The 24,839-nt window shown below is 33.7% G+C and overlaps 1 protein-coding gene across 4 annotated transcripts in view; it reads left to right on the top strand.

Moving 5' to 3' along the window:
* Positions 1-509: 509 nt before the first annotated feature.
* LOC132727132 (probable replication factor C subunit 1) overlaps positions 510-24,839 on the top strand; it is a 54,363-nt gene continuing 30,033 nt past the window's right edge. The window contains exon 1 of one of the 4 annotated variants that reach the window (XM_060712541.1): positions 510-1,995. In XM_060712541.1, coding sequence (XP_060568524.1) covers positions 1,340-1,995 — 656 coding nt within the window. In that variant the 5' untranslated portion in view covers positions 510-1,339. Of the gene's footprint in view, positions 1,996-11,690; positions 12,208-16,066; positions 16,540-22,004; positions 22,732-24,839 lie in introns of those variants that run through there. The other 3 variants (XM_060712543.1, XM_060712544.1, XM_060712542.1) reach the window with 3 other exon arrangements.

The raw sequence follows: 24,839 nt of genomic DNA on the forward strand, positions 1-24,839 counted from the left end.
ATTCTAGTAAAGGACATGGAAGCCAAATACAAGTAATTCATAATTTACATGTAAAACCCATAACTTTAAATCAGAAATAAAATATTTTTGAGTAATAAGGCCTAAACCTTAACCGACGTGTGATTAACCGTGCACTGTGACCTGTTCACTTACTGACATAATTTTCACTCTGATATCCATAGAATTATTCCAACAATTGAAGGAGGACAAATCAAAATTAGCGGGAAATTTGTTTTTTTGTTTTGTTTGTTTTTAGGGGGGATGTTCTGTGACGTCATTATAAAAGACATAATAAATCCAAAATGTAATAATATGTAGTTGATACAATATGTGTAAATATTTTGATAAAAGGTCTGTGGCCGAATTTACGACCAAATGATATGGTGACCTATTACTTAAACTTTTAGAAAGAAATTACTGTATGTTACGCGTTTTAAAAACTTGAAAATCCTGAAAAAAGTGTGTTACATATTAATATTTTTTGTGTTTTAATCCAAAAAGCTACTTATATCTTTTTTGTATTATATTTTAAAGGGCTACGCCAAGGATTAACGCAAAATGTGATATTGATAGTAAAATTCTATGATATAACACAAGTTTAACGTTGATAAATATAACAGTTTAGACTTAAATATCGTATTTTGACAACAGGTAAAAATGTTTTACAACTTTTATGGATTAACGAAATAAGTAAACGTTTACTTGATAGCAAGCTATTTCATAATATCATATATGGACAGTGGATTTTAAATTTCAATTGAGGAACAAAATGGACAGAAAACTGTTTGTGGTACAATACTGTACTTTTCCGACGATTTTAGAGTTATAATAGTTACAACACAGTTTTTGTCGGAGTATTTTCTATGATAATTTTAGATTGTTTTGTCTGCTTATTTGAAAAGAAAGTTATACAGAAGGCTAACTTTTTAATTAAATCTGTTAAGAGATGCATGCGAGGCGGTCGATTAATAACCAAATGAAAGACTATTGACGTGTGTGTACTTTTATAATGTAATAAACGGCAATAAAAGGTTTTCATCATCATTCTTTTTATTGGATTCGTATAAAAGGCGAAAACGAAGAACTCATAATGGACTTTTGAATAATAAACAAAATACGCCGGGTGAATTTCAATTACTTTTGATAAAAGATTTTTTCCCCACTGCTTGGGCAAATAAAATTAATTGATCATCTGGATATTGCTAAAAAAGATTCGAACGGTGCTATGATTTAGATTGTAAAACGTATTTCGTCTGCGCTTTTCGTATTTTGGATCATTTTTATGGAATAAGTGATACAGATTCTATTTATCAGTGAGCAGTGTCATTGGTTTACTAACATGTCAATTTTGCCTGAAATTGGCACCGGAAGACTGGTAACTTCCGGTGTTGAGCCAGAAAATAACGAAAAATCCAGTCACAGACATTATGGACATCGTAAAACGGGCAACAAGTCTTTGCTGGAAATATCGCAGAACTTGCAGTCTGTTCATCATGATGGCAAGAAGTTAAGGTCAAGGTCTTATGAACCGTCATCAGACGACAATAACAATCATGTTAATAAAAAAGCTAAAATGGACAGAAGCAAAAGTTTGGGTAATGTTCAAAGACCAAGGGATCAAAAACGGAAACAGCCTGTTGACATGGTATCACAATACCCTGATGAAAATAGAAATCCCAAAAGTAAATCTCCAAAAAGAAGTATGTCGGGAAGACGGGTTCGTTTCGACAGCAGCTCGGATGATTCGATTGATAAAAAGCAAAGCATTGGAGAATTCGGAGCAGGATCGTTACGAAGACCACATGGTATTCAGTATAAATTTGGAAACAGAAATACCACTGCGATGGAATCTTCAGCAACCTCGAGTGGCGACACATCTCCGACTGTGTCAGTGAGGCGCGGCCCGCCGGGAAGTCATCAGTCAAGGTTGGAGGCAGCCAGGGCAAGGGCTAAGATTTGGACGGAGACGCACTCAGACCCTGGACCAGTTGAGAGGTATGCTTCCAAGCCTTTTATAGTAAGACGAGTCTTCCTATTTCAAAATGTGTCCGTGTACAGTCTTATAAGAACTTTTTATGTCCTCATATTGAAATCACTCCGCCAATGATAAAAGTAACCTGTAAATACAATTGCATCTTCTGGGCTCTTTCCGTTAAACTTCGGATAAGAATGAATAATAGCCGAGGAGTTCCGATTGCTGTAAGTCAATATGACTTTTCAGTAGGAAAATACACAAGTAATGTTCAATCAATTAAATTATCCATTTACTCCATCAATTTAACACAACAGTTAATGGTATAGGAAGAGTAAGACTCTGTGTTTAAAAGAGTTCGTTTCATAAGAATTCTACGTCGTTCTTAAGCATGTCAATATAACAATTTATGCAATTTGCTGTATATTGTATTTTATTTTGTATTTTTCATTATGTGTTTATAAACTTGCATATTGCTTCATTTGCAACCTAGAACATAATGTATTGAATTATTGGGTCCACCTAATTAAGTCTCTTATTTTAGTTAAAAAAAGGACTAGCGTGATCGGACTCTAGTCCTTGTGGTTTATTTCGACCATTTTGGTAATAATCTTCAATCTAATTTACTGATTTAACACTCACTTACATGTAGATTTACGCGTGTCTATACTTTGGTCTTGTTAATAAGGTCCTTCGCGGCAATTGCTTTTTTTGTAATATCAAGGATAGAAATATCAACCATTACGGAAACGGGAAATAGCCTTCATTTAGTGCGATCATGAGGTGAAAGACGACTGATTTTTATTTGATTTGATTAGACATCATAACATAAAACAATTTATCTTATTCACAAAGACAATACCATTTTTGTGTCGCCTCTACGGAGTAGTGGCGACATATAGGGATCATTTCTCCGTCGTCTGTCTGTCCGTCTGTCTGTCTGTCTGTCCGTCCGTCCGTCACAAAAATTGTCCGGACTACTCCTCATTAACTACTGGTGCAATTTCATCCAAACTTTACAGGAATGATTAGTATCAAGTCTTGTTGTGCATATTGTCAGCATTTTCCGGTTCAATGATTTTTGTCAGAGTTATGGCCCTTTAATAATTTTTAATTTTAAAGTTTGGCCGGACTACTTCTCTTATACCACTTATGCAATTTCAATGAAACCTTTACAGGATTGATCTGTAGCTCAAGTCCTTGCGTGTATTGCACGGGTTTTCCGGTTGAATGATTTTTGGCTGAGTTATGGCCCTTTGATTAAAATGTGTTTTTTTCTGTGTGTTGCCTAATACACAAAAGCTTGTCCGGACTACTCCTCATAAGCTACTGGTGCAATTTTATCTTAACTTTACATGATTGATCAGTACCAAGTCTAGTTGTGCACTGTCCGTCTGTCTGTCCGTCTGTCACAAAATTTGTCCCAACATGAAATTGGCCATTATGAGGCGACACATGTGATTACTGATCGCTCTTGTTGTTATTCTAAGTCGGTTTCTTGAAAATGCTTGAAATTTTCTTGTCTAGATGATTTTTTATCAAAAAGACAAATGTTTTACAAAAAACGAAAAGATACATTTTTCGCCTGGACAAAAACTTAATAAATAAATAAACAGTTTTGTTATAAATAAATTAAATTGATTTGTTTAGTCTAAACTTCTGATTAAATGGAATTAAAATCAGCATACTTATACATGACAGTCGCACTAAATGGAGGCCCTTTAACGTTTCCGTAAACCATTAATTTGCGCGTTTGAATTAAATAATGTCACTTCGACGTTTTAATCATACAAATTATCTTTTTATTTGTTCATCAAAATGCGGATAACACTTAAAAATACCATAATTTATTAACGTGCTATCCTTTTTAACAATGGCTAGTTGGACGAAAGCACGAAAAGTAGATCTCATGCACAGTCTCGATTCGTATCATCCCATTTTCGCATCATCATGTTATTTAGGCAAAACTATACGTCAAAATGAGTACGCGATGAAACAACGATGTGACTACACGATATTTTTATCGTATTGTTTCGCTTGGTCGAAATGCTACCGGATGAGCTTCACAAATTAATATAATATCATTGATAGATCGGTCCATTGACTGACTTGCTGATTGATTTTTTGATTGATTGATCGATTGATCGGTCGATTGATTGAGTGAGTGACTAGTGTTTATATTTAAGCGCAACACACATATTTACATTGTAACACATAGTTACAGAAAGATTTGTAAATATACAACTGCTAACATTTAACAGAAATGACATGAAAACAAACCAGAAGATAAAACTATTCTATGTTGAGCATTTTAAATCAAAATATTATTGTATCTCATAAGATTACAGGGGTGTTTAATACAAACATATTGTGGCCACGTTGTCACTTTTATAGAAAACTGATGGTAACTAATGATTATTTTATCCTATTTTAAATGAACATCTACTATACGCAAGTGTGAGGATTAAACCTAGGAAAGCCCACGAAAGCTCTAAAGCTTAAATCTCCGCGGGATCCGTGTTTAACATAAATGATTACTAAAAGTGCAAGTGTCGTATGACGAAGGGCCCCCGGTAGATATCCCAGGGCTCAGAGGCAGACGGCGTTCTCAGTAGGTCACCGTTCCCGTTCAACATCATGCTAATTATGCAACGCTAAACGCTTGATAGGGCTACCGTTCTTGATTTCTTTGGCTTGATATAGGTGGATAGATCCTACTTTTCGGAAAAGAAAAGAATAGCCTTCTTGCAAGTTGATAACGTTATGTTTTAATTTATGTATAACGCTTATTATTTTAGTTAGCACAATTATATCAATCTTGAGGAACCGTTCTAATTTATTTATTTATTTATTTATTTATTAGCTAAAGGTATAAGCGGTTAGTTTTAGCTATTCGGAAAAAAATAAAGACCTTGTACACGATGATAACGTTCTGTTTCAATAATACTTTGGAATTTGTTTTGTGAATAAAACGAGAAAATCACTTGTTATCTATATATATGGTATTAATTTTATTTGTGATAGAGGTGGGATTTTAATACTTAGCAAATGTAAAATGAACCAGGTTCATAGATATAGGGATCAATACAAGATCCTTCATTGCACGTTTTGTCATGAAATATGATAGCCTTTTGATATGATATATAATTTTTTTGGTTGTTTGATTTGTCTATTTTTTTGCTGATTTCAATACATATTCGGTCATAACACGGTAGCCGGTAAACCTAACAGGTTTTCCTTGATACCTTACCAGTAATTACCAATTTCTCCGTAAGTGTCCAATTCTAATCCAAAATAATTTATGTAAGACAAATGTGCGCTGGACTCATGTCCGAGATCAGTTTTTACTGAGAAATTCCGCCTCGTCCGAGGATCGTACCAGCGACCCATTGATCTACATATGGTAGGTTTGTATTGCCTTAATCTAGCACTAAAATTTTTTAATGAAGTTTTTACTTGATATGTAATGTCCTTGACTTCTATAAATCATTTATACATACATTTACATGATGAAATAATGAAGCCTGTATTTTTTTAAGCTAGGCCCTACTTAATGTAGAAAATTACCTATAGAAATTGTCATCGGCCATTTCACCCTTGTACCATAATAAAGAACTTAGATATATTTTCATTTTCAATATCATTCATATATTTTCTGAAATTGGTTACGACACATCGAAAGAAGTATTTTGTAGCTTTATCACCCGCAACAACGTAAGCATCTGAGCTTAAACTTGATAGCAACGACGGAACTTTGTTGTTTCGGCCTCCAAAATTTCATGCATTTATTAAAATTTTAGATAACTGGAACAACTATAAATCAAATCTTTATTTCATATATCAAAGAAGGACTTATAAGGGAATGAAAGTGCTATAATTTTGACAGTTGTGCCCAATATGAATTGGAAATATTTGCACGTAGAATTAAATAATGTCACTTCGACGTTTTTACCATACAAATTATCTTTTTATTTGTTCATCAAAATGCGGACAACACTTAAAAATACCATTAATAACGACGTGCTATCCCTTTTAACAATGGCTTGTTGGATCGAAGCACGAAAAGCAGAAACCAAAAATTGCTCTCACTGTCTCGCATCGTATTTAGGCAAAACTATACGACTAAATGAGTTTACGATGAAACAACGATGTGACTAAACGATATCTTTTAACGTTCATTCGTGTCAAGATCGTTTCGCCATGTGTTACTTGTTCTTGAAATACCGGATGAACTTTAATTTACAAATTAATATAGTATCTTTGATAGATCGGTCCATTGACTGACTGATAAACTTGCTGATTGATTGATTGGTTGATTGATTGATTGATTGATTGCTCGATTGATTGAGTGAGTGACTAGTGTTTATATTTAGGCGCAACAAACATATTTACATTGTAATACATAGGTACTGAAATAAATGTAAATAAACAACTATAAACATTTAACAGAAATGGAATGAAAACAAATCTGAAGATAAAACTATTCTATGTTAAGCATTTTAAATCCAACTACTAGTATTATTGTATCACACAAGACACGGTGTTTTATTACAGGGGTGTTTAATGCAAACATATTGTAGCCAAGTTGTCACTTTAATAGAAAACTGGCGGTAACTTATGATTATTTTATCCTATTTTAAATGAACATCTACTATACACAAGTGTGAGGATTTAATCTAGGAAAGCCGTGGTAAGCTCTAAAGCTTAAATCTCCAAAGCTTTAAAGCTTAAATCTCCGTGGGATCCGTGTTTAACATGAATAATTACTAAAAGTGCAAGTGTCGTATGACGAAGGACCCCGGCCAAATATCCATGGGCTCAGACTCAGTTGGTCACCGTTCCCGTTCAATATTATGCTAATTATGCAACGCTTAAACGCTTGATAGGGCTACCGTTCTTGATTTCTTTCGCTTGATATAGGTGGATAGATCCTACTTTTCGGAAAAGAAGAAAAGAATAGACTTCTTGCAAGTTGATAACGTCATGTTTTAATTTATGTATAATGCTTATTATTTTAGTTAGCACAATTATATCAATCTTGAGGAACCGTTCAAATTTATTTATTTATTAGCTAAAGGTATAAGCGGTTAGTTTTAGCTATTCGGAAAAAAAATAAAGACCTTGTACACGATGATAACGTTCTGTTTCAATAATACTTTGGATTTTGTTTTGTAAATAAAACGAGAAAATCACTTGCTATCTATATATATGGTATTAATTTTATTTGTGATAGAGGTGGGATTTTAATACTTAGCAAATGTAAAATGAACCAGGTTCATAGATATAGGGATCAAGACAAGATCCTTCACTGCACGTTTTGTCATGAAATATGATAGCCTTTTGATATGATATATAATTTTTTTGGTTGTTTGATTTGTCTATTTTTTGCTGATTTCAATACATATTCGGTCATAACACGGTAGCCGGTAAACCTAACAGGTTTTCCTTGATACCTTATAAGTAATTACCAATTTCTCCGTAAGTGTCCAATTCTAATTCAAAATAATTTATGTAAGATAAATGTGCACTGGACTCATGTCCGAGATCAGTTTTCACTGAGACATTCCGCCTCGTCCGAGGATCTTACCAGCGACCCATGGATCTACATATGGTAGGTTAGTATTTCCTAAATCTAGCACTAAAAATTTTTAATGAAGTTTTTACTTGATATGTAATGTCCTTGACTTCTATAAATCATGTATGTATACATTTAAATGATGAAATAATGAAGCCTGTATTATTTTAAGCTAGGCTCTAATTGATGTATAAAATGACCTATAGAAATTGTCATCGGCCATTTCACCCTTTGTACCATAAAAAAGAACTTAGATATATTTTCATTTTCAATATCATTCATATATTTTCTGAAATTGGTTACGACACACCAAGAGAAGTATTTTGTAGCTTTATCACCCGCAACAACGCTTAAACTTGATAGCAACGACGGAACTTTATTATTTCGGCCTCCAAAACTCCATGCATTTATTAAAATTTTAGATAACTGGAACAACTATAAATCAAATCTTTATTTCATATATCAAAGAAGGACTTATAAGGGAATGAAAGTGCTATAATTTTGACAGTTGTGCCCAATATGAATGGGAAAATATCTGCACGTAGGGTCTTTAATGACATAAATGCATTTAAATCAAGCTAACTATGATGTCTGATTTAGTACACTTTGGGCGTTGCATTGTCGATAGCGAAAACACAACCTACAGTATATTGTTATTGCCTTTACGTCATGTCGCTAACGAAACGCGCCAAAACGGCGTGTTGTCCTGCGGCGCGTTGTCGAGATGTCGCGCTGTCGTTTGGCTCATAAGCCAATCGTTCGTTTTGAGTCGAAAATGTGACTTCGCTACAACACGCCGCACGACAACGCGTCGTTTGGCGAGCATCGTTAGTGACAAGACGTAAGTCCGACAACGTGCCGTTTGCAAACGTTCTAATTCAGCCACTATAGCTAACAGATAAAAAAACTCCTAAATAATATATCGCTCAGGAACAAAATATCATGCAGTTATTTCAAGTAGGGTTGAAACTGTTTTCGTGCATGTGCCATTCCCTCTAAACGGTATAAACAAACAAAGGTATTTTGAAGTATGCTTCTTCAAATTTCATCCAATAATTTTATACGGTAGTGTTATTCTCACTTTTTATTTGTATATAGATCTATGTCAAGATGAAAGTTACTGTTAGTAACGCATGCGTTAGATCAAACACTTCCTTTATTCAGGCATATAGAAAAGTATTTGTAGTTCTTTAAATACTAACAAATGTAAAAGTTCCAATAGTTGTGTAAATATTAGCGTAACCGGTCTCCGTGTTATACCTTACACAGTTTCTTTTCTTGTTTAATGTTTCCTTTATTCATTTGTGTTATTTTTACACATGCTTTTATTAAAAAATTTCTTTGAAATCTTCAACGCTAACTATTGTCAATGTGTAAGATAAATATTAGAGAATAGCACACTATTAATTGTGATTTTAAGCATATCGGGTTTTCTTAAATATAGGATATATGTCCATTGGAATATACGACCTACCCAGATACAAATACAGCGTACTTGCTAAGTACCTGAGAGCTTCAAATACAAACAATTATTTCAACTTATATTTAACATTACAAATACAACGACGTCTATTTTGGAAAAAAACGGTAGTTTAATAAATTCATGATTGTGATAAAAACTCTTTAATTTCCTTTATGTAACCTCTTTTCTATACATTATGTTTTCAATAGTTAATGCATTCACGTGTTTACATTAAATTTTGTACGTTGCATTCTCGCATTTAATTGACAATAGAGGGTTTCGTATTCAAATGCAAATAAATATAAATCGTGTACTTTTAATATTATATTTGAAGTAGAAAAGGACATATTGCAAATGAATGATAGCAGTGGTTTATTTTAGTTCGATTTTGTTAGACGCTGTAAGCTTATGTTTCAATTCTGTACTTTGATGAAACTATATTGATTCTAGAATATTATCCTGTCACATTGTTGTTGGTTCTAGAATATTGTCTTGTCACGTTGTTGTTGATTCTAGAATAGTGTCTTGTCACATTGTTGTTGATTCTAGAAAATTAACTTGTCACATTTATGTTGATTCTAGAATATTGTCTGGCCACATTGTTGTTTATTCTAAAATATTATCTTGTCACATTGTTGTTGGTTCTAGAATATTGTCTTGTCACATTGTTGTTGATTCTAGAATATTGTCTTGTCACATTGTTGTTGATTCTAGAATATTAACTTGTCACATTGATGTTGATTCTAGAATATTAACTTGTCACATTGTTGTTGATTCTAGAATATTGTCTTGTCACATTGTTGTTGATTCTAGAATATTGTCTTGACACATTGTTGTTGGTTCTAGAATATTAACTTGTCACATTGTTGTTGATTCTAGAATATTGTCTTGTCACATTGTTGTTGATTCTAGAATATTGTCTTGTCACATTGATGTTGATTCTAGAATATTAACTTGTCACATTGATGTTGATTCTAGAATATTGTCATGTCACATTGTCGTTGATTCTAGAATATTGTCTTGTCACATTGTTGTTGATTCTAGAAAATTAACTTGTCACATTTATGTTGATTCTAGAATATTGTCTGGCCACATTGTTGTTTATTCTAAAATATTATCTTGTCACATTGTTGTTGGTTCTAGAATATTGTCTTGTCACATTGTTGTTGGTTCTAGAATATTGTCATGCCAAATTGTTGTTGATTCTAGAATATTGTCTTGTCACATTGTTGTTGATTCTAGAATATTGTCTTGTCACATTGTTGTTGATTCTAGAATATTGTCTTGTCACATTGTTGTTGATTCTAGAATATTGTCTTGTCACATTGTTGTTTATTCTAGAATATTGTCTTGACACATTGTTGTTGGTTCTAGAATTTTGTCTTGTCACATTGTTGTTGGTTCTAGAATATTGTCATGCCAAATTGTTGTTGGTTCTAGAATATTGTCTTGTCACATTGTTGTAGATTCTAGAATATTGTCTTGTATCATTGTTTTTGTCTTGTCACATTGTCGCTGGTTCTAGAATATTGTCATGTCACATTGTTCTTGGTTCTAGAATATTGTCTTGACACATTTGTTGTTGTTCTAGAATATTGTCTTATCACATTGTTGTTGATTCTAGAATATTGTCATGTCACATTGTCGTTGATTCTAGAATATTGTCTTGTCACATTGTCGTTGATTCTAGAATATTGTCTTGTCACATTGTTGTTGATTCTAGAATATTGTCTTGACACATTGTTGTTGGTTCTAGAATATTGTCTTGTCACATTGTTGTTGGTTCTAGAATATTGTCATGTCACATTGTTGTTGATTCTAGAATATTGTCATGTCACATTGTCGTTGATTCTAGAATATTGTCTTGTCACATTGTTGTTGATTCTAGAATATTGTCTTGTCACATTGTTGTAGATTCTAGAATATTGTCTTCTATCATTGTTTTTGGTCTAGAATATTGTCTTGACACATTGTTGTTGGTTCTAGAATATTGTCATATCACATTGTTGTTGGTTCTAGAATATTGTCTTGTCACATCTATGCTGGTTCTTAATTGCTTTTTGTCGCAGCTATATTCATTCTAGAATATTTTCTTAACACTGGTTTCCGGCAGGTTGCCTTGGTTACGGCAAACAGAGTAAACTGCATGCTTTTGAAAATACGGTCAGATCTGAAGAACTCCAGTCAAAGAAAGTAAAATTTCAAGATTTAAAATAACTATTCGAATCAGTGATACAATATATATTATAAATAGTTATATTGTTTATATCCGAAATATTCACATTTAAGACCACACCTTGACAAGTCCGCTGAGACATTTTTTTTCTGTCTTCCCGAAACATGATAAACCTTCGTCTAAGCCACCGCTTTTTATTTGTGTAAGAATGCATATTAATCAAGGATTAATGATAATCCGTTTGTTCACACGACTATTTTAGTGTTAATCCGAACTGTTTCAACAAAAATGTTTGTATAGTTTCTGTGCAATGGTATATCATGTTATATTCTAATGAAAATAGATGTCCAGTTTGAAAACAAAACGGGCGGAATTTTCATCGGTTAACACGATTTTTGTGTATGTACGGAATAGAAATTCTGAAAATATGCTGGTTTTAGTAAAACAGACAACGGATTACATGCTTTATAGATTGAATGTAATTCCTAAGATGTAAGGACATTAATGTGAAAATAAACGTTATTCAGACAAACCTTGGAGGTTTTGAGCATGAAATGTATAAACATGTGTTAGGTATTAACATGTGTTACGTATTAACAACATTTCTATTCTATAAATGACTGGATTAGAACACCTACACTTTATTCGGCATTGCCAAAGTGTCTGTTACTGTGAAATCGTGGAAAATCACGCAAAATGCAGAAGATTATTTACACGCGAAATCAAAAAAACTTATCAGAGTTACAGCCACTTCCGGGTATCGGCGAAAAAGGAAAGGTCAAGGTTAAACAGAAAAATGATAGAAAGCGGTATAAAACAAGTATTGTTGGACAAGCAGACTTCCAAATGCCTAGAATAGGTCGCCCTGATGACTGGGCAGGTGTTTCTAAAAATAGAATTGTCACGTGGTCCGAGGACAATGCCGAAATTGAAGAAAGTGGACATGATAACCCCGTCTTCAAAATTGAGATATTCGGCGCTTCGAGTAGAAGAGTTTCATTCAATGATGAGCTTGTTATGAGGTAAAATGAATGCATATGAATATTTATATAAGTGTATATTATTTAAGAATGGAATGACCCACCGAATTAACTTGATAATAACAAAGCCATGTTGGCTCATAAACCTTTAGATGGTTTGAAAATAAAACAAATATAGACTTAACAGAAAACTTTATTTTGATAATATTCATTCAAACACAAATCAACCAGAAAAGAAACAAAAAAATCTTCTTTCGTTATCTTCACGAGTTCACGGTCTTTCAAATTTTGAAATTGATACCGGGGACATGATTGTGTAGTTTAAGTTATTGTAAGTCAGTTTTTTGTATTTCAAGTTGTCTCCCGTGATCATTTAAATGATAATTATATTTCATTTTTAATATTTTACTCAAAGTATTTTTTACTGATTGAAAAGAGTCGAAAATTGAAATGAATAAAACAGTGGTCTCATCAGCAGTACTGACAATTGTGTATATATACTTATGTGTTGATTTGTCCCTCAAAAATTGTTTTATTTACGGAGTCCCGTTAGGGCCATTCTGACACACACGTAACTCGAAACCACGAAAAATACGAAAATGCGATAGTAAAATGTCGTAATAGCGAAACTGCCGTGTTGAAAAGTCAAAGGTACTATGTAGAAAAGTCGAAATAACGAAACCACGATGGTGAAAACTCGATACATTATATTACTTTCGACTTTTCATCATCAACTGTCGATTTTTACGGGACACCGTATGAAATATATTATACCTATTATCTTGAGAAATGTTGCGCCAGAATACATTCAAAACATGTATTAATTAGGTCCATTTGTGAAAAAAAAAATGAATATGAAAATAATTGTATGTGAAGGTATATAGCAGAAATTTATACTTTAATTGTATAACTTATCATTAGATATGCTAAAGTATAACCAAGATTTGATTTAAAAAAAAAAGAGTATTCAACAGTCATTATTTATTCCAGTTTTTATTTATAAGTCAAGGTTTTCTCGGCCTTTTAACATTGTAGCAATATTAACGATTCATTGTCTGCAATCGCTATGACTTTGTCGAGTGATTTAGATTATTTTTGGTCAATATTCGTTATCATTTTTATGGTAAATTTAAGTTAATTTTGATGCATGTATAACTTTTACACAACGTTTTGGTAGCTACTGATTCTACACATGCAACCAGTGCCACAGGATACAAACAATTTGAACCCCAACCGGATCTTGTGAGAAGATCTCAGCATCTAAACGTAAAATCATGCAGGATGACATATTGAACTATTAAATATCGGCTTGAATTTAATATGTTACGGAATGTTAATATTTGAATCATATTGAGAAATACTTTATCTTTGCTTACATATACATCCATAAGTTTCTTCGTAAAATATATGCGCATAAAACGCTGTGCTCTTCGCCTCATGTTTTGTTTATGTTTACACACGCCGATTACACAAGCAAATTTATGCCTAAAATTGTTTTACTTCACTATAACTCATATCTGAATCTTTACTTTATTGTCTTGACCTCATGATACCGGACCGACACCTACGAAAATATCTTTGAATCTTGATAAAACTTAGTAAATAACAAAGGCGACATTTTTGATAACTGAACCCGTCTTGCTAAAACAATTTTAATGATCTGTACCCTACTTGTGTTTTCACTGAACCATTACTTGCGAGTCACTTTTGATGATTTTTATTGTATTTTTGTTGTATATTCCAAATTTTATTGAGCAGAATATGAAGTTATTGTGTTACAAGAGCATGGCACATGTTTTAGTTCTATAAGTAACTAAAACTTCATATGAATGGAGCTTCTGTCTACGAAAATATCAGCATGAAGTGGCTGGTAATACGAATCAGAAAGTCAAATATTTCTTGATAGGAATAATTAACTAACAAACCTCATCTTCACTTACCATTCATTTTTTTTTTTTGGAAAGATATAAACTTAAAATATTACATATGTACTAAAAATTTCTTACATTTAGTTCAACGGCATTGATGTTAGTTTTGACGTGACCGTTATATTATTAGTTATAAAGATCGTTGACAGGTTATATGGCCCTATATAAACAGCTATTTGTAAATATAACCCGAGCCGTTAGGCGAGGGTTATATTGCAAACAGCCGTTTATATACGGCTATATAACCTGTCAACAATCTTTATAACGAATTTATAATACAGCAAGCATCATTTTTTAGAGAAAAATGTAAGAATTCTTCATGAATCGACAGCAGCCGTGTATATTAAATTATATAAACATCACGATTAGCCAATGAAAAGCGACGTTACAAACGTGCAGTATTACAATAAACTTCGAAATATCATTACAAGATTTTTTGCAGAGAACTTATTTCAACATGTTGAAAGATTTGCAACTACTGTTGATTTCATTCTGCTTTTTAAAACACGGTTAAAATTATACAAATGTATTCTCAGAAATTCATTGACTTTCTATTTCTGACATGTACGACTTTTATTCTTGTATATCTTTGATAGGCGTTGACAATTTTGGCATCTTTTTAAACGGAGAATATTCGGGATTTTTTTTAAAATTTTAATTGTCAGTGTTTCAGCTATTGGTGTTATAAACTTCTTTTTCTTTCTTTTACGTTGTTGGCTGTGACGCTGAAAGTTTTTCAGTAGGAAATTTCATTCTGATCATTATTTATATTTATTCTTATTTTCAAGTTGCAGTCTGGATGGCGAATAATTATTTGGTCAGTGATGGCATTGAAATTCGTATACAGTCTTTACTGAACAGTATATGCAGTTGTGTTCTTCCATGATGATATGAAAGAAAGATATACACAACATTATATATTTTAATAAACGAATGATTAACAATAGTATCAGTTTTTCCGTAAATACCATAGATCCCACCTTATATACTAAAATTCTATTACAATCATTTATATTTCCTCGCAATAATTGATACGAAATCGCAATAAACGTAAACGTTTTCTCCAATAAATCTTTAAAAATACTCACAAGTCAGGGTACAGATAAAATTCGTAAACTCACAAGTAGGGTTCACAATCACCAGCAAGTAACGTTCAGTTTACGGAAATGACCTCCTTGGTAAAACTCTTACATTTATGTTCAAGATACAGCACTATTTTTTGCAGATGACCAAATTATTGTTTGTTATTGATTACTTTAGTAGTTCGATATCACAATTCAATGTTTAACTAAATCAACCTTGGAATAAGACAGATTTTTGTTTGTGTTCAGTGTTGATCACATGAAAGCTGTTCGTGAGTTACGATTATTTTAAAGCCTTCGTGCTAACGTTTATGTTTTGCATAACTTAGACGTTTAATAAAGTTTCTCTCTTACAATATAAATATAGATTTACTAACCTAACGTCCATCAGTATCAATATAAATACCAATATCATAAACAAGTGAAGTGGCAGAATATGGCTGACACTAAAATCTTCTCACAAGATCCGGTTGGGGTTCAAATCGATTATATACTGTGAGTGCAGACCAAGATTGCGTCATCTGAACGTGGTCTGCACTGTTCGATATTCAATCAGTACACATTTTGAAATGTTCCCCCAAATATATGAATGGTTTTGTCCATTTAAGATATTTAGCAGTTAAATTGCTATAAGCTGTTAACGTTCAAGTGCGATGCACGTTCAACGTGATTTCTACTCCTTTCTATAATTTCCACAACCGTAATTATATATTTTAAGTATAGTACGGTAGTTTTTGTTTTGTACGCTACTTGATATACTATAATGATCCTTCCGAGATAAGATCATTATTAAAACAATAAGTCAGATTGAATAAACCCTGTGTCTTAATTACAATGATGATAATGGGGCACATATTTGTTATATTTAACCCCGCTGTATATCTAGTGTTTTAAAAACATTGATGAATGATAAAATGCCCAGTTAATGTTCCAAAGTGTCACATGTTTCGGATATTGCTGAAATAGTTGTACATTTTTTAAATATTTATCTTTCTTTTTTTAAAAAAAAATGGGATAAACGTTTATATTATAATGTAGGTGAAAACTATATATCTGTGTAATGCATTCATTTGTGATGAAGTAAATGGATAGATAATTTAACACAATGAATGAGCTATGTATCGGCGGTTTGCATTCGACGCCGTGCAGGGCACGAAAAACTTGAGCAATTTACGGGTTCTCCCGGCAATAGGGGATGATTTCGCGGGGGAAGGCTTTGTGCACGGGGAGAGTGTTGATATTGACGATATTATTGTTGAAGAAAGTGAACATGAAAATGAAAATTTTCTACAACCAATAAACAAGGTTGAAATATTAGACAAAACATCTAAAAGTGTTCATTTTGACCAGTTTGTGTATATCCGGTAAGTGAAGTCATATTTTGTTTAAGTCTGTCTGTTCTGTCTTACTAGATGCTCGTAATTTAAATTATTGATATGTAATAAAAAGTAGTTTGCACATGTTAGGATAACCTTTGCATGCCGAATTTGGAACAGTTGGTTTCCCAACGTTGGATTAAGGACGTAAGAAGATTTCAGTATAAAAACACATTTTAAAATTGCATTTGACAATAATTCTACTAAATAGCTGCATGTCTTTAGATGAGAGAAAACATTTCAAGAATATCTAACTCGGAAAAAAGTTCTTAAGATGTTAAATGCACATTAATGCCTCAGAAAAAAAACGAAAAAATATATCCTACTGTAAATAGGGGAGATATGAAATTTATAACGATTATTTAAGGTAATGGTTTCATAGCATGTTAGATGCAACCGAAGAAAGAAGTGCGGAATGTGAAATAACTGGTGAAGTAGCAAAAATGTAAACAAAGTAGTATTTTGACTTCCATACAAAATACTAAAACACTTACATTGTACTTACATTAAAAAAAGCAATAGAAGAAAAAGATGGCTCAGATAATTAATTGGCCAATGAGTAATTTTTTGAAAAATATAAATGGACATCAAAAATAAAAAGCTTTTGAAAAATGAAAATAAAAGCACCTTGAGGCATAATGGGTCTTTAAAGAAAGTAAAAATATTCAATGTTCAAGTACTAATTTACAAGTTGTGTACTATAAATGACTGGTTTTGCAATATTTGTCACCATATTTCTACTGTGTGACTAACGCAATAAGGGCTATTTTTGCATATTTTAACCCCTTTTTGTTATTAACGTGGATTGTAAGTGCTTTTTGGAACGTAAGAATTACTTTTACTGTTTATTGTACAATATTTATCTTTTAAATACACGTTCAGGAAAAGTAGCATGCATTTGAAGGCATTTAACATTGCATTGTAAAGGCTAATTGTTAATGACATGTAAACATTTTCCTGATAGAATGTCATGGAAAATCGGTTTTCTCAACACGTGATCTTAAGGCAGTCTTGATCACGGTGCATATCCATATCGGTACCCTCTTTGCGAAATCTGCTGAAACGGTACCCTCTCTGAACATGCACAGGCCATTCTCTGCTAAAAACAAACCAGCAATGGATACCAATCCAGTAAAATTTCATTGTAATAAGGAAAGGAGGTATGTCACGTAGAAAAGATGTATACCACGGAACACTAGGATGTTTTATTTATGTGCTGATTTGTCATGTGCCCGATTTTCATGTTCTGCAACTTCACAATAAGCTACAAAAAATCGACGTGTCTTGATTCGCCCATCACCTGGACATATTTTTCGGGCTGAAATGAACCAGTGGCTTGATTATATCTGCATCATACATATTTAATATGTTCATATACATATCATCTTCGGACAAATGGCAGTATATTGTCAAAAATAAATGTAGAATTCATAAAAACACCCTACTTTCGGTTTTGCAGCGGCACGGGCTACCTCTCTTCAATTGAATTTTTATATCACAGGTACCCTCTCATTATTGAACACATGGGTACCCTCAAAGCACGACATATGCTTTTATTTGCATTTATCGTTAAGTATGTAATATTTACATAAAGGTAAAAAGTATTACATACACACTTAACGATTAATGCAAATAAAAGCATATGTCGTGCTTTGAGGGTACCCATGTGTTCAATAATGAGAGGGTACCTGTGATATAAAAATTCAATTGAAGAGAGGTAGCCCGTGCCGCTGCAAAACCAAAAGTAGGGTGTTTTTATGAATTCTACATTTATTTTTGACAATATACTGCCATTTGTCCGAAGATGATATGTATATGAACATATTAAATATGTATGATGCATATATAATCAAGCCACATGTTCATTTAAGCCCGAAAAATATGTCCAGGTGATGGGCGAAGCAAGACACGTCGATTTTTTGTAGCTTATTGTGAAGTTGCAGTACATGAAAATCGGGCACATGACAAATCAGCACATAAATAAAACATCCTAGTGTTCCGTGGTATACATCTTTTCTACGTGACATACCTCCTTTCCTTATTACAATGAAATTTTACTGGATTGGTATCCATTGCTGGTTTGTTTTTAGCAGAGAATGGCCTGTGCATGTTCAGAGAGGGTACCGTTTCAGCAGATTTCGCAAAGAGGGTACCGATATGGATATGCACCGTGTTGATCGGGATACTCCTATAACTCTTGTTCGAAATCCAGTCATTTAAGTTACTACTCACACTGCGTTTTTGGATTGTGACGCCATTTAAAGGAACTATTTTCCACCACCATCCATGCAAGAATATGTGAAGTTTCCTCACATCCTTAAGCGAACTTCTACAAGATTCGTCTAAAAAGAAAGCCATTACCAAACAACGAATTAGTTTGTTAATAGAAGCCGCCATGTGTTGTCTCTGATTTATTTGATACTATGAATTGCCGTACGACCCTATGGTGTCCTGTTTAAGCCAGTTTATATGGCGCCTGTTGTCCCGATCGCTTCTGTCTCCGTGCCCATTCAAATAGATAACGTGTAGATTATCAATGATCACCTATTTTGAAAGTAAAAATTGTCTGTTTTGATTGTCAAAGTAACAATTGTTATTTCAAAGTTATCATTGTTTTATTGATAAAAAGGACATTCGTTTTGATTTTAAAATATTGGCACGTTTGGCATAATTATAAGAACATGCTCTTCGAAGTAATAATCTTCATAACATTTCTCCAATGTATGGGAATCAGATTTTGTCTTAATGATTCTTCAACGAATTGGAACGTAATTATGTCTGGGACATTCTCATCCATCTCAACACTTCATTTCTATCCGAGGTGCACTTAATCTATGTTTTTATTAAGCAGGTTTTCCGAAGGAAAAAAATGGTTATTAGATTGAGGTAGGTCGACGGGCGGGCGGGCGTAAACTATTTCTTCTGTGCGCAACTCCTTCTACATTTCTCAACGGATTTTGACCAAACTTTCAACGAAGCTTTGTCACCAAGTGCCCTGGTGCATATTGTCGGGGTTTTGCGATTGGATAATATTTGACCTAATTATGGCCCTTTGTTTTTTTCGTTTTTCCTTTTATAGAATATATAGTGAACAATTTCTTCTGTGCACAACTCCTCCTACATTTCTCAACGGATTTTGACCAAACTTTCACAGAAGCTTTGTCATCAAGTGCCCTGGGGCATATTGTCGGGGTTTTGCGATTGGATAATATTTGACCTAATTATGGCCCTTTGTTTTTTTCCTTATAAAGAATATATAGTGAACAATTTCTTCTGTGCACAGCTCCTCCTACATTTCTCAACGGATTTTGACCAAACTTACACAGAAGCTTTGTCATCAAGTGCCATGGGGCATATTGTCGGGGTTTTGCGATTGGATAATATTTGACCTAATTATTACCCTTTGTTTTTTTTCCTTATAAAGAATATATAGTGAACAATTTCTTCTGTGCGCAACTCCTCCTACATTTCTCCACGGATTTTGACCAAACTTTCACAGAACCTTTGTCACCAAGTGCCCTGAGGCATGTTGTTGGGGTTTTGCGATTGGATAATATTTGACCTAATTATTGCCCTTTGTTTTTTTTTCCTTATATAGAATATATAGTGAACAATTTCTTCTGTGCTGAACTCTCTCTACAATTCTCAACGGATTTTGTTCAAACTTTCACAGAAGCTTTGTCATCAAGTACCCTGGCGCATATTGTCAGGGTTTTGTGATTGGATAATATTTGACCTAATTATGGCCCTTTGTTTTTTTTTCCTTATACAGAATATATAGTGAACAATTTCTATCGTGCGCAACTTCTCCTACATTTCTCAACGGATTTTGACCAAACTTTCACAGAAGCTTTGTTATCAAGTGCCCTGGCGCATATTGTCGGGGTTTTGTGATTGGATAATATTTGACCTAATTATGGCCCTTTGTTTTTTTTCCTTATACAGAATTATCAATATATAGTGAACAAATTCTTCTGTGCTGAACTCCTCCTACATTTCTCAACGGATTTTGTTCAAACTTTCACAGAAGCTTTGTCATTAAGTGCCCTGGCACATATTGTCGGGGTTTTGTGATTGGATAATTTTTGACCTTATTATGGCCCTTTGTTTTTTTCTCCTTATACAGAATATATAGTGAACACTTCTTCAGTGGCAATTCCTCCTACATTATTCATGTTTTACATTGCACATAGTTACATTGTTTGTTGCTTGTATTTGTATTTCAAATACAACATATTTATCTACAATGGTGATAATTGAAAACCTGGTTTCATGGCATTGCCATGTTTCTTGTTTGTTCTAAAACCATTTTGTCTTCACGAGAACGTCTTTTATTACGTAACTTATAGCTTCAAGTATGTAGCTGTTTCGAAGAATGAACTTATTCCATGAAGATATAGTTCTAAAAGTATTCGATCTTTCGTGCACCCTTAGCCTTCTGGTGGCGACATGACCGGTGCAGACCACGATGATTCAGCACATCCAAGCCGACAGATCATGGTCGGCACTGTTCGCTATTCAGCCACTACATATTTTAAACTTTCCCTCAAAATGATGAATGGTTTTGTCCAGATTGAAAGATGGACTAGTCCATTTTATACTTTTGCGTGGTCAAGGTTAAAAAGATATGCGCGTGTGTGGTTTTGCCTGTGCAACTTTTATTTTAATTTTTGTTTTTCAATGCTTCATTTCTTTGCGCGTATGCCATTCAACGATCTATTTTATCACTTTTCTAATACCACAGTAAATCTTAGAGAATATTTTTGTTGTTCGGAGAACAATCGTGTAAATCGTTTATTTATTAGTCGGTCGGCAACAAAATCATTACCTTTCCAAGAATGTCCAGTACTTTCCGACTTAGCAAAAATAAAAAGAAAAAAAGAAGAAAAAAAGGAAAGAACAAAAACCAAACAAGCAAACAAATAATAATAATAACAATTGATTTAAAAAAAAGACAAAAAACAATAACAAACATAAAAACAACAAACAAACAAACCTAAACATAATCTTATTTTTTGTGTATTGCCTCTAGCCTCTAATGAATGAAGTCAATCGGGCCCATTAGTTTGTTGTTCTCATGGTTTCATCATCTTTTTCCCGAATTATCATTGATTATCGTTGGCAACATCTTTTCTTTTTTTCAACATTTTTTTTTCATAATCTAAGTTGTGATTTGCGTGTTTACAACAGATGTTTCTGATGGTTTTTAAAAAAATAAACTCTTTACGATAAAGTCTAACAATGCCTCTTGCCATTGTCATAATACTCGGGATTCTTATCGGCTGTTTAATTTTTTAAAGACACTATTGGCATGATCTTCTAAATTAAATTTAGTTGTAATTGTAAAGGTTATTTATATGTGGCGAACCTTAAACAATTTTGCGTGTGTTTTTGCCGTGACAAAGAACTGGTAAATTCTTTCGGGTGTAGTATCATTAAAAATATCTTTAGGTATTTAATACTTAAATGGTGCATTTAATTGTTCTTAAACAAATCAATGATCTTTTTAATATAGGTTTTCAATAATTGATTCAACAAGTGTTGATATGGTATAATGTTAGTGAAACATTATTTACACTGGGAATTGTTGTAATGAAGTTGTAAATGTGTACATTTTTTTCTGCGCGTGTGCGATGGATTCTTGATAAATTCAGATAAAAGCGATATATCTATAACTCTTTTATAGTGTCTTGTAAATGTGGACAGTGTTTCAAAACAATGACTTGAACGTCAATTACAAAGGATATGCCCGTCTTTACGGAGTTAGGGACATTTCAGGGTAAAAGTAATATGGAAAGAAATGTTTGAAGCTGTTACAATGGTTCGGTACGTTAAAAAGCATGTTTTTGAGAGATACGTTGACACCCCGTCTCCATCTAAAAACCTAACAGATCAAATAATTGTGCCCCCTATCGGCAAGCGGAGAAAAATAAAACGGGGAACCAGTAGTTCAAGTCTTCACGCAGACGACATCAAATTCGGTAGTATATCAAGCCGCCTAAGTTTCCAACCAGATCTTAAGATTACCGGAATAGCCAGCCGGCAAAGTCTCCATCTCGATGACATCAAACTTGAAAAGAAATCGGCTACCCAATTCGGATACCCTCGGCCCGTAGAAAAAGTTGTAGTTAATGTAGATAAGCAACGGACAGTGCATTTCGATGACGTAGTTCGTATCAGGTAGAATTTTCTTTTCTGTCATTGCCGTTTTGGTTAGAACATATTGTATTCAAAGTACAGTCAAACGCGTGAATAAAAGCTATCCAATGGAGTGGTCATACATGACCTTTATAGACAAGCGGTCTTTATTCAGGGTTTACTTTTTTGTATTTTTCATAAATGAAAGTTTGTCAAAGAGTGGATATTATTAACATGGTAATATTATTCAGAGATGGTCTAAACACAGGTTTGACTGTATGTACATGAACATGTAAATATTTATCAGTGATTGGACAGAGTTAAATCCTTCAAGCAGCATGCCTCCAGATTCATGCTAATTTTCTTTAAATATCTAAGATGCATTTTATAATGTTGTGAAGTGAACAAATACTGCAAAATCAATCATAAATCGCTAACAGCATGTGAACCATTACTCGATATAATTTTGTGTTACTAACGAACTTTTGACCTTTCACCATCGCAGTCTCGTTATTTCAAAGAATTTTCACAATCGTACTTTCGACTTTTTATCATCGTCTCACCGACTTTTCACCATTGTGGTTTGAATTTCGTTTTTTTTTATTGTTTTTTGTGTGTGTGTCGCAAGCCCCTTACGGGACACCGTTTTAAAATATTTGGGTTTGCACTTTTTGTTTCGCACAACGCGGTGTATTTGCAGTATTAAATATTTTTTCACATCTCTCGGATGTCCTATTTCTTCCTTCTCAGTTATCTCAGGTGAGAGCTATTTTTAAAGTTTATGCTCTATATTTAAGTCGATAGCAGTCATCGTTGTAGTGAATGGAGACAACCGATGATATTTCTTTATAATAATGTCACATTCTATTAGTTCCCTTCCCGTTAAACTTACATTGACAATAACGTATGTGAGAAGTTAGCAGTTAACAGTGAGCTAAGCAAAAAGGCATTACGATTTATATAGGGAAATCAATGATCTGCTGTTATGCTCAGCTTGGTAAGCAATCTAGCAGAGCATTCCAAATTATAGTGTAGAAATGCTTTGCTGGTATGCTCAGCTGGGTAAGCAATCTAGCAGGCCATTACTAAATATAGTGTAAAAATGCTCTGCTGGTATGCTCAGCTGGCTAGGCAATCTAGCGGGGCATTCCTAAATATAGTGTAAAAATGATCTGCTGGTATGCTCAGCTGGCTAGGCAATCTAGCAGGGCATTCCTATATATAGTGTAAAAAATGCTCTGCTGTTATGTTTAGCGGGCTAAGCAATCTAGCGGGGCATTCCAAATTATAGTGTAAAAATGCTCTGCTGTTATGCTCAGCTGGCTAAGCAATCTAGCGGGGCATTCCAAAATATATTGTAAAAATGCTCTGCTGTTATGCTCAGCTGGCTAAGCAATCTAGCGGGGCATTCCAAAATATAGTGTAAAAATGCTCTGCTGTTATGCTCAGCTGGCTAAGCAATCTAGCGGGGCATTCCAAAATATAGTGTAAAAATGCTCTGCTGTTATGCTCAGCTGGCTAAGCAATCTAGCGGGGCATTCCAAAATATAGTGTAAAAATGCTCTGCTGTTATGCTCAGCTGGCTAAGCAATCTAGCGGGGCATTCCAAAATATAGTGTAAAAATGCTCTGCTGTTATGCTCAGCAGGCTAAGCAATCTATCGGGACATTCCAAAATATATTGTAAAAATGCTCTGCTGTTATGCTCAGCTTGGTAAGCAATCTAGCGGGGCATTCCAAAATATAGTGTAAACATGATCTGCTGGTATGCTCAGCTGGCTAGGCAATCTAGCAGGGCATTCCTAAATATAGTGTAAAAATGCTTAGCTGTTATGCTCAGCTGGCTAAGCAATCTAGCGGGACATTCCAAAATATAGTGTAAAAATGCTCTGCTGAATTGCTCAGCTGGCTAGGCAATCTAGAAGGGCATTCCTAAATATAGTTTTAAAAATGCTCAGCTGGCTAGGCAATCCAGCAGAGCATTCCTAAATATAGTGTAAAAATGTTCTGCTGGCAAGCTCAGCTAGCTAAGCAATCTAGCAGGGCATTCCTAAATATAGTGTTAAAAATGCTCAGCTGGCTAGGCAATCCAGCAGGGCATTCTTAAATAAAGTATAAATTTCGTTGGTCTGCAACTGATTATTTGGCACT

The sequence above is a fragment of the Ruditapes philippinarum genome, unplaced genomic scaffold, assembly GCF_026571515.1.
Source record: "Ruditapes philippinarum isolate M1 unplaced genomic scaffold, ASM2657151v2 ctg1758_1_1_1_1, whole genome shotgun sequence".
Classification (NCBI taxonomy): Eukaryota; Metazoa; Mollusca; class Bivalvia; order Venerida; family Veneridae; genus Ruditapes; species Ruditapes philippinarum.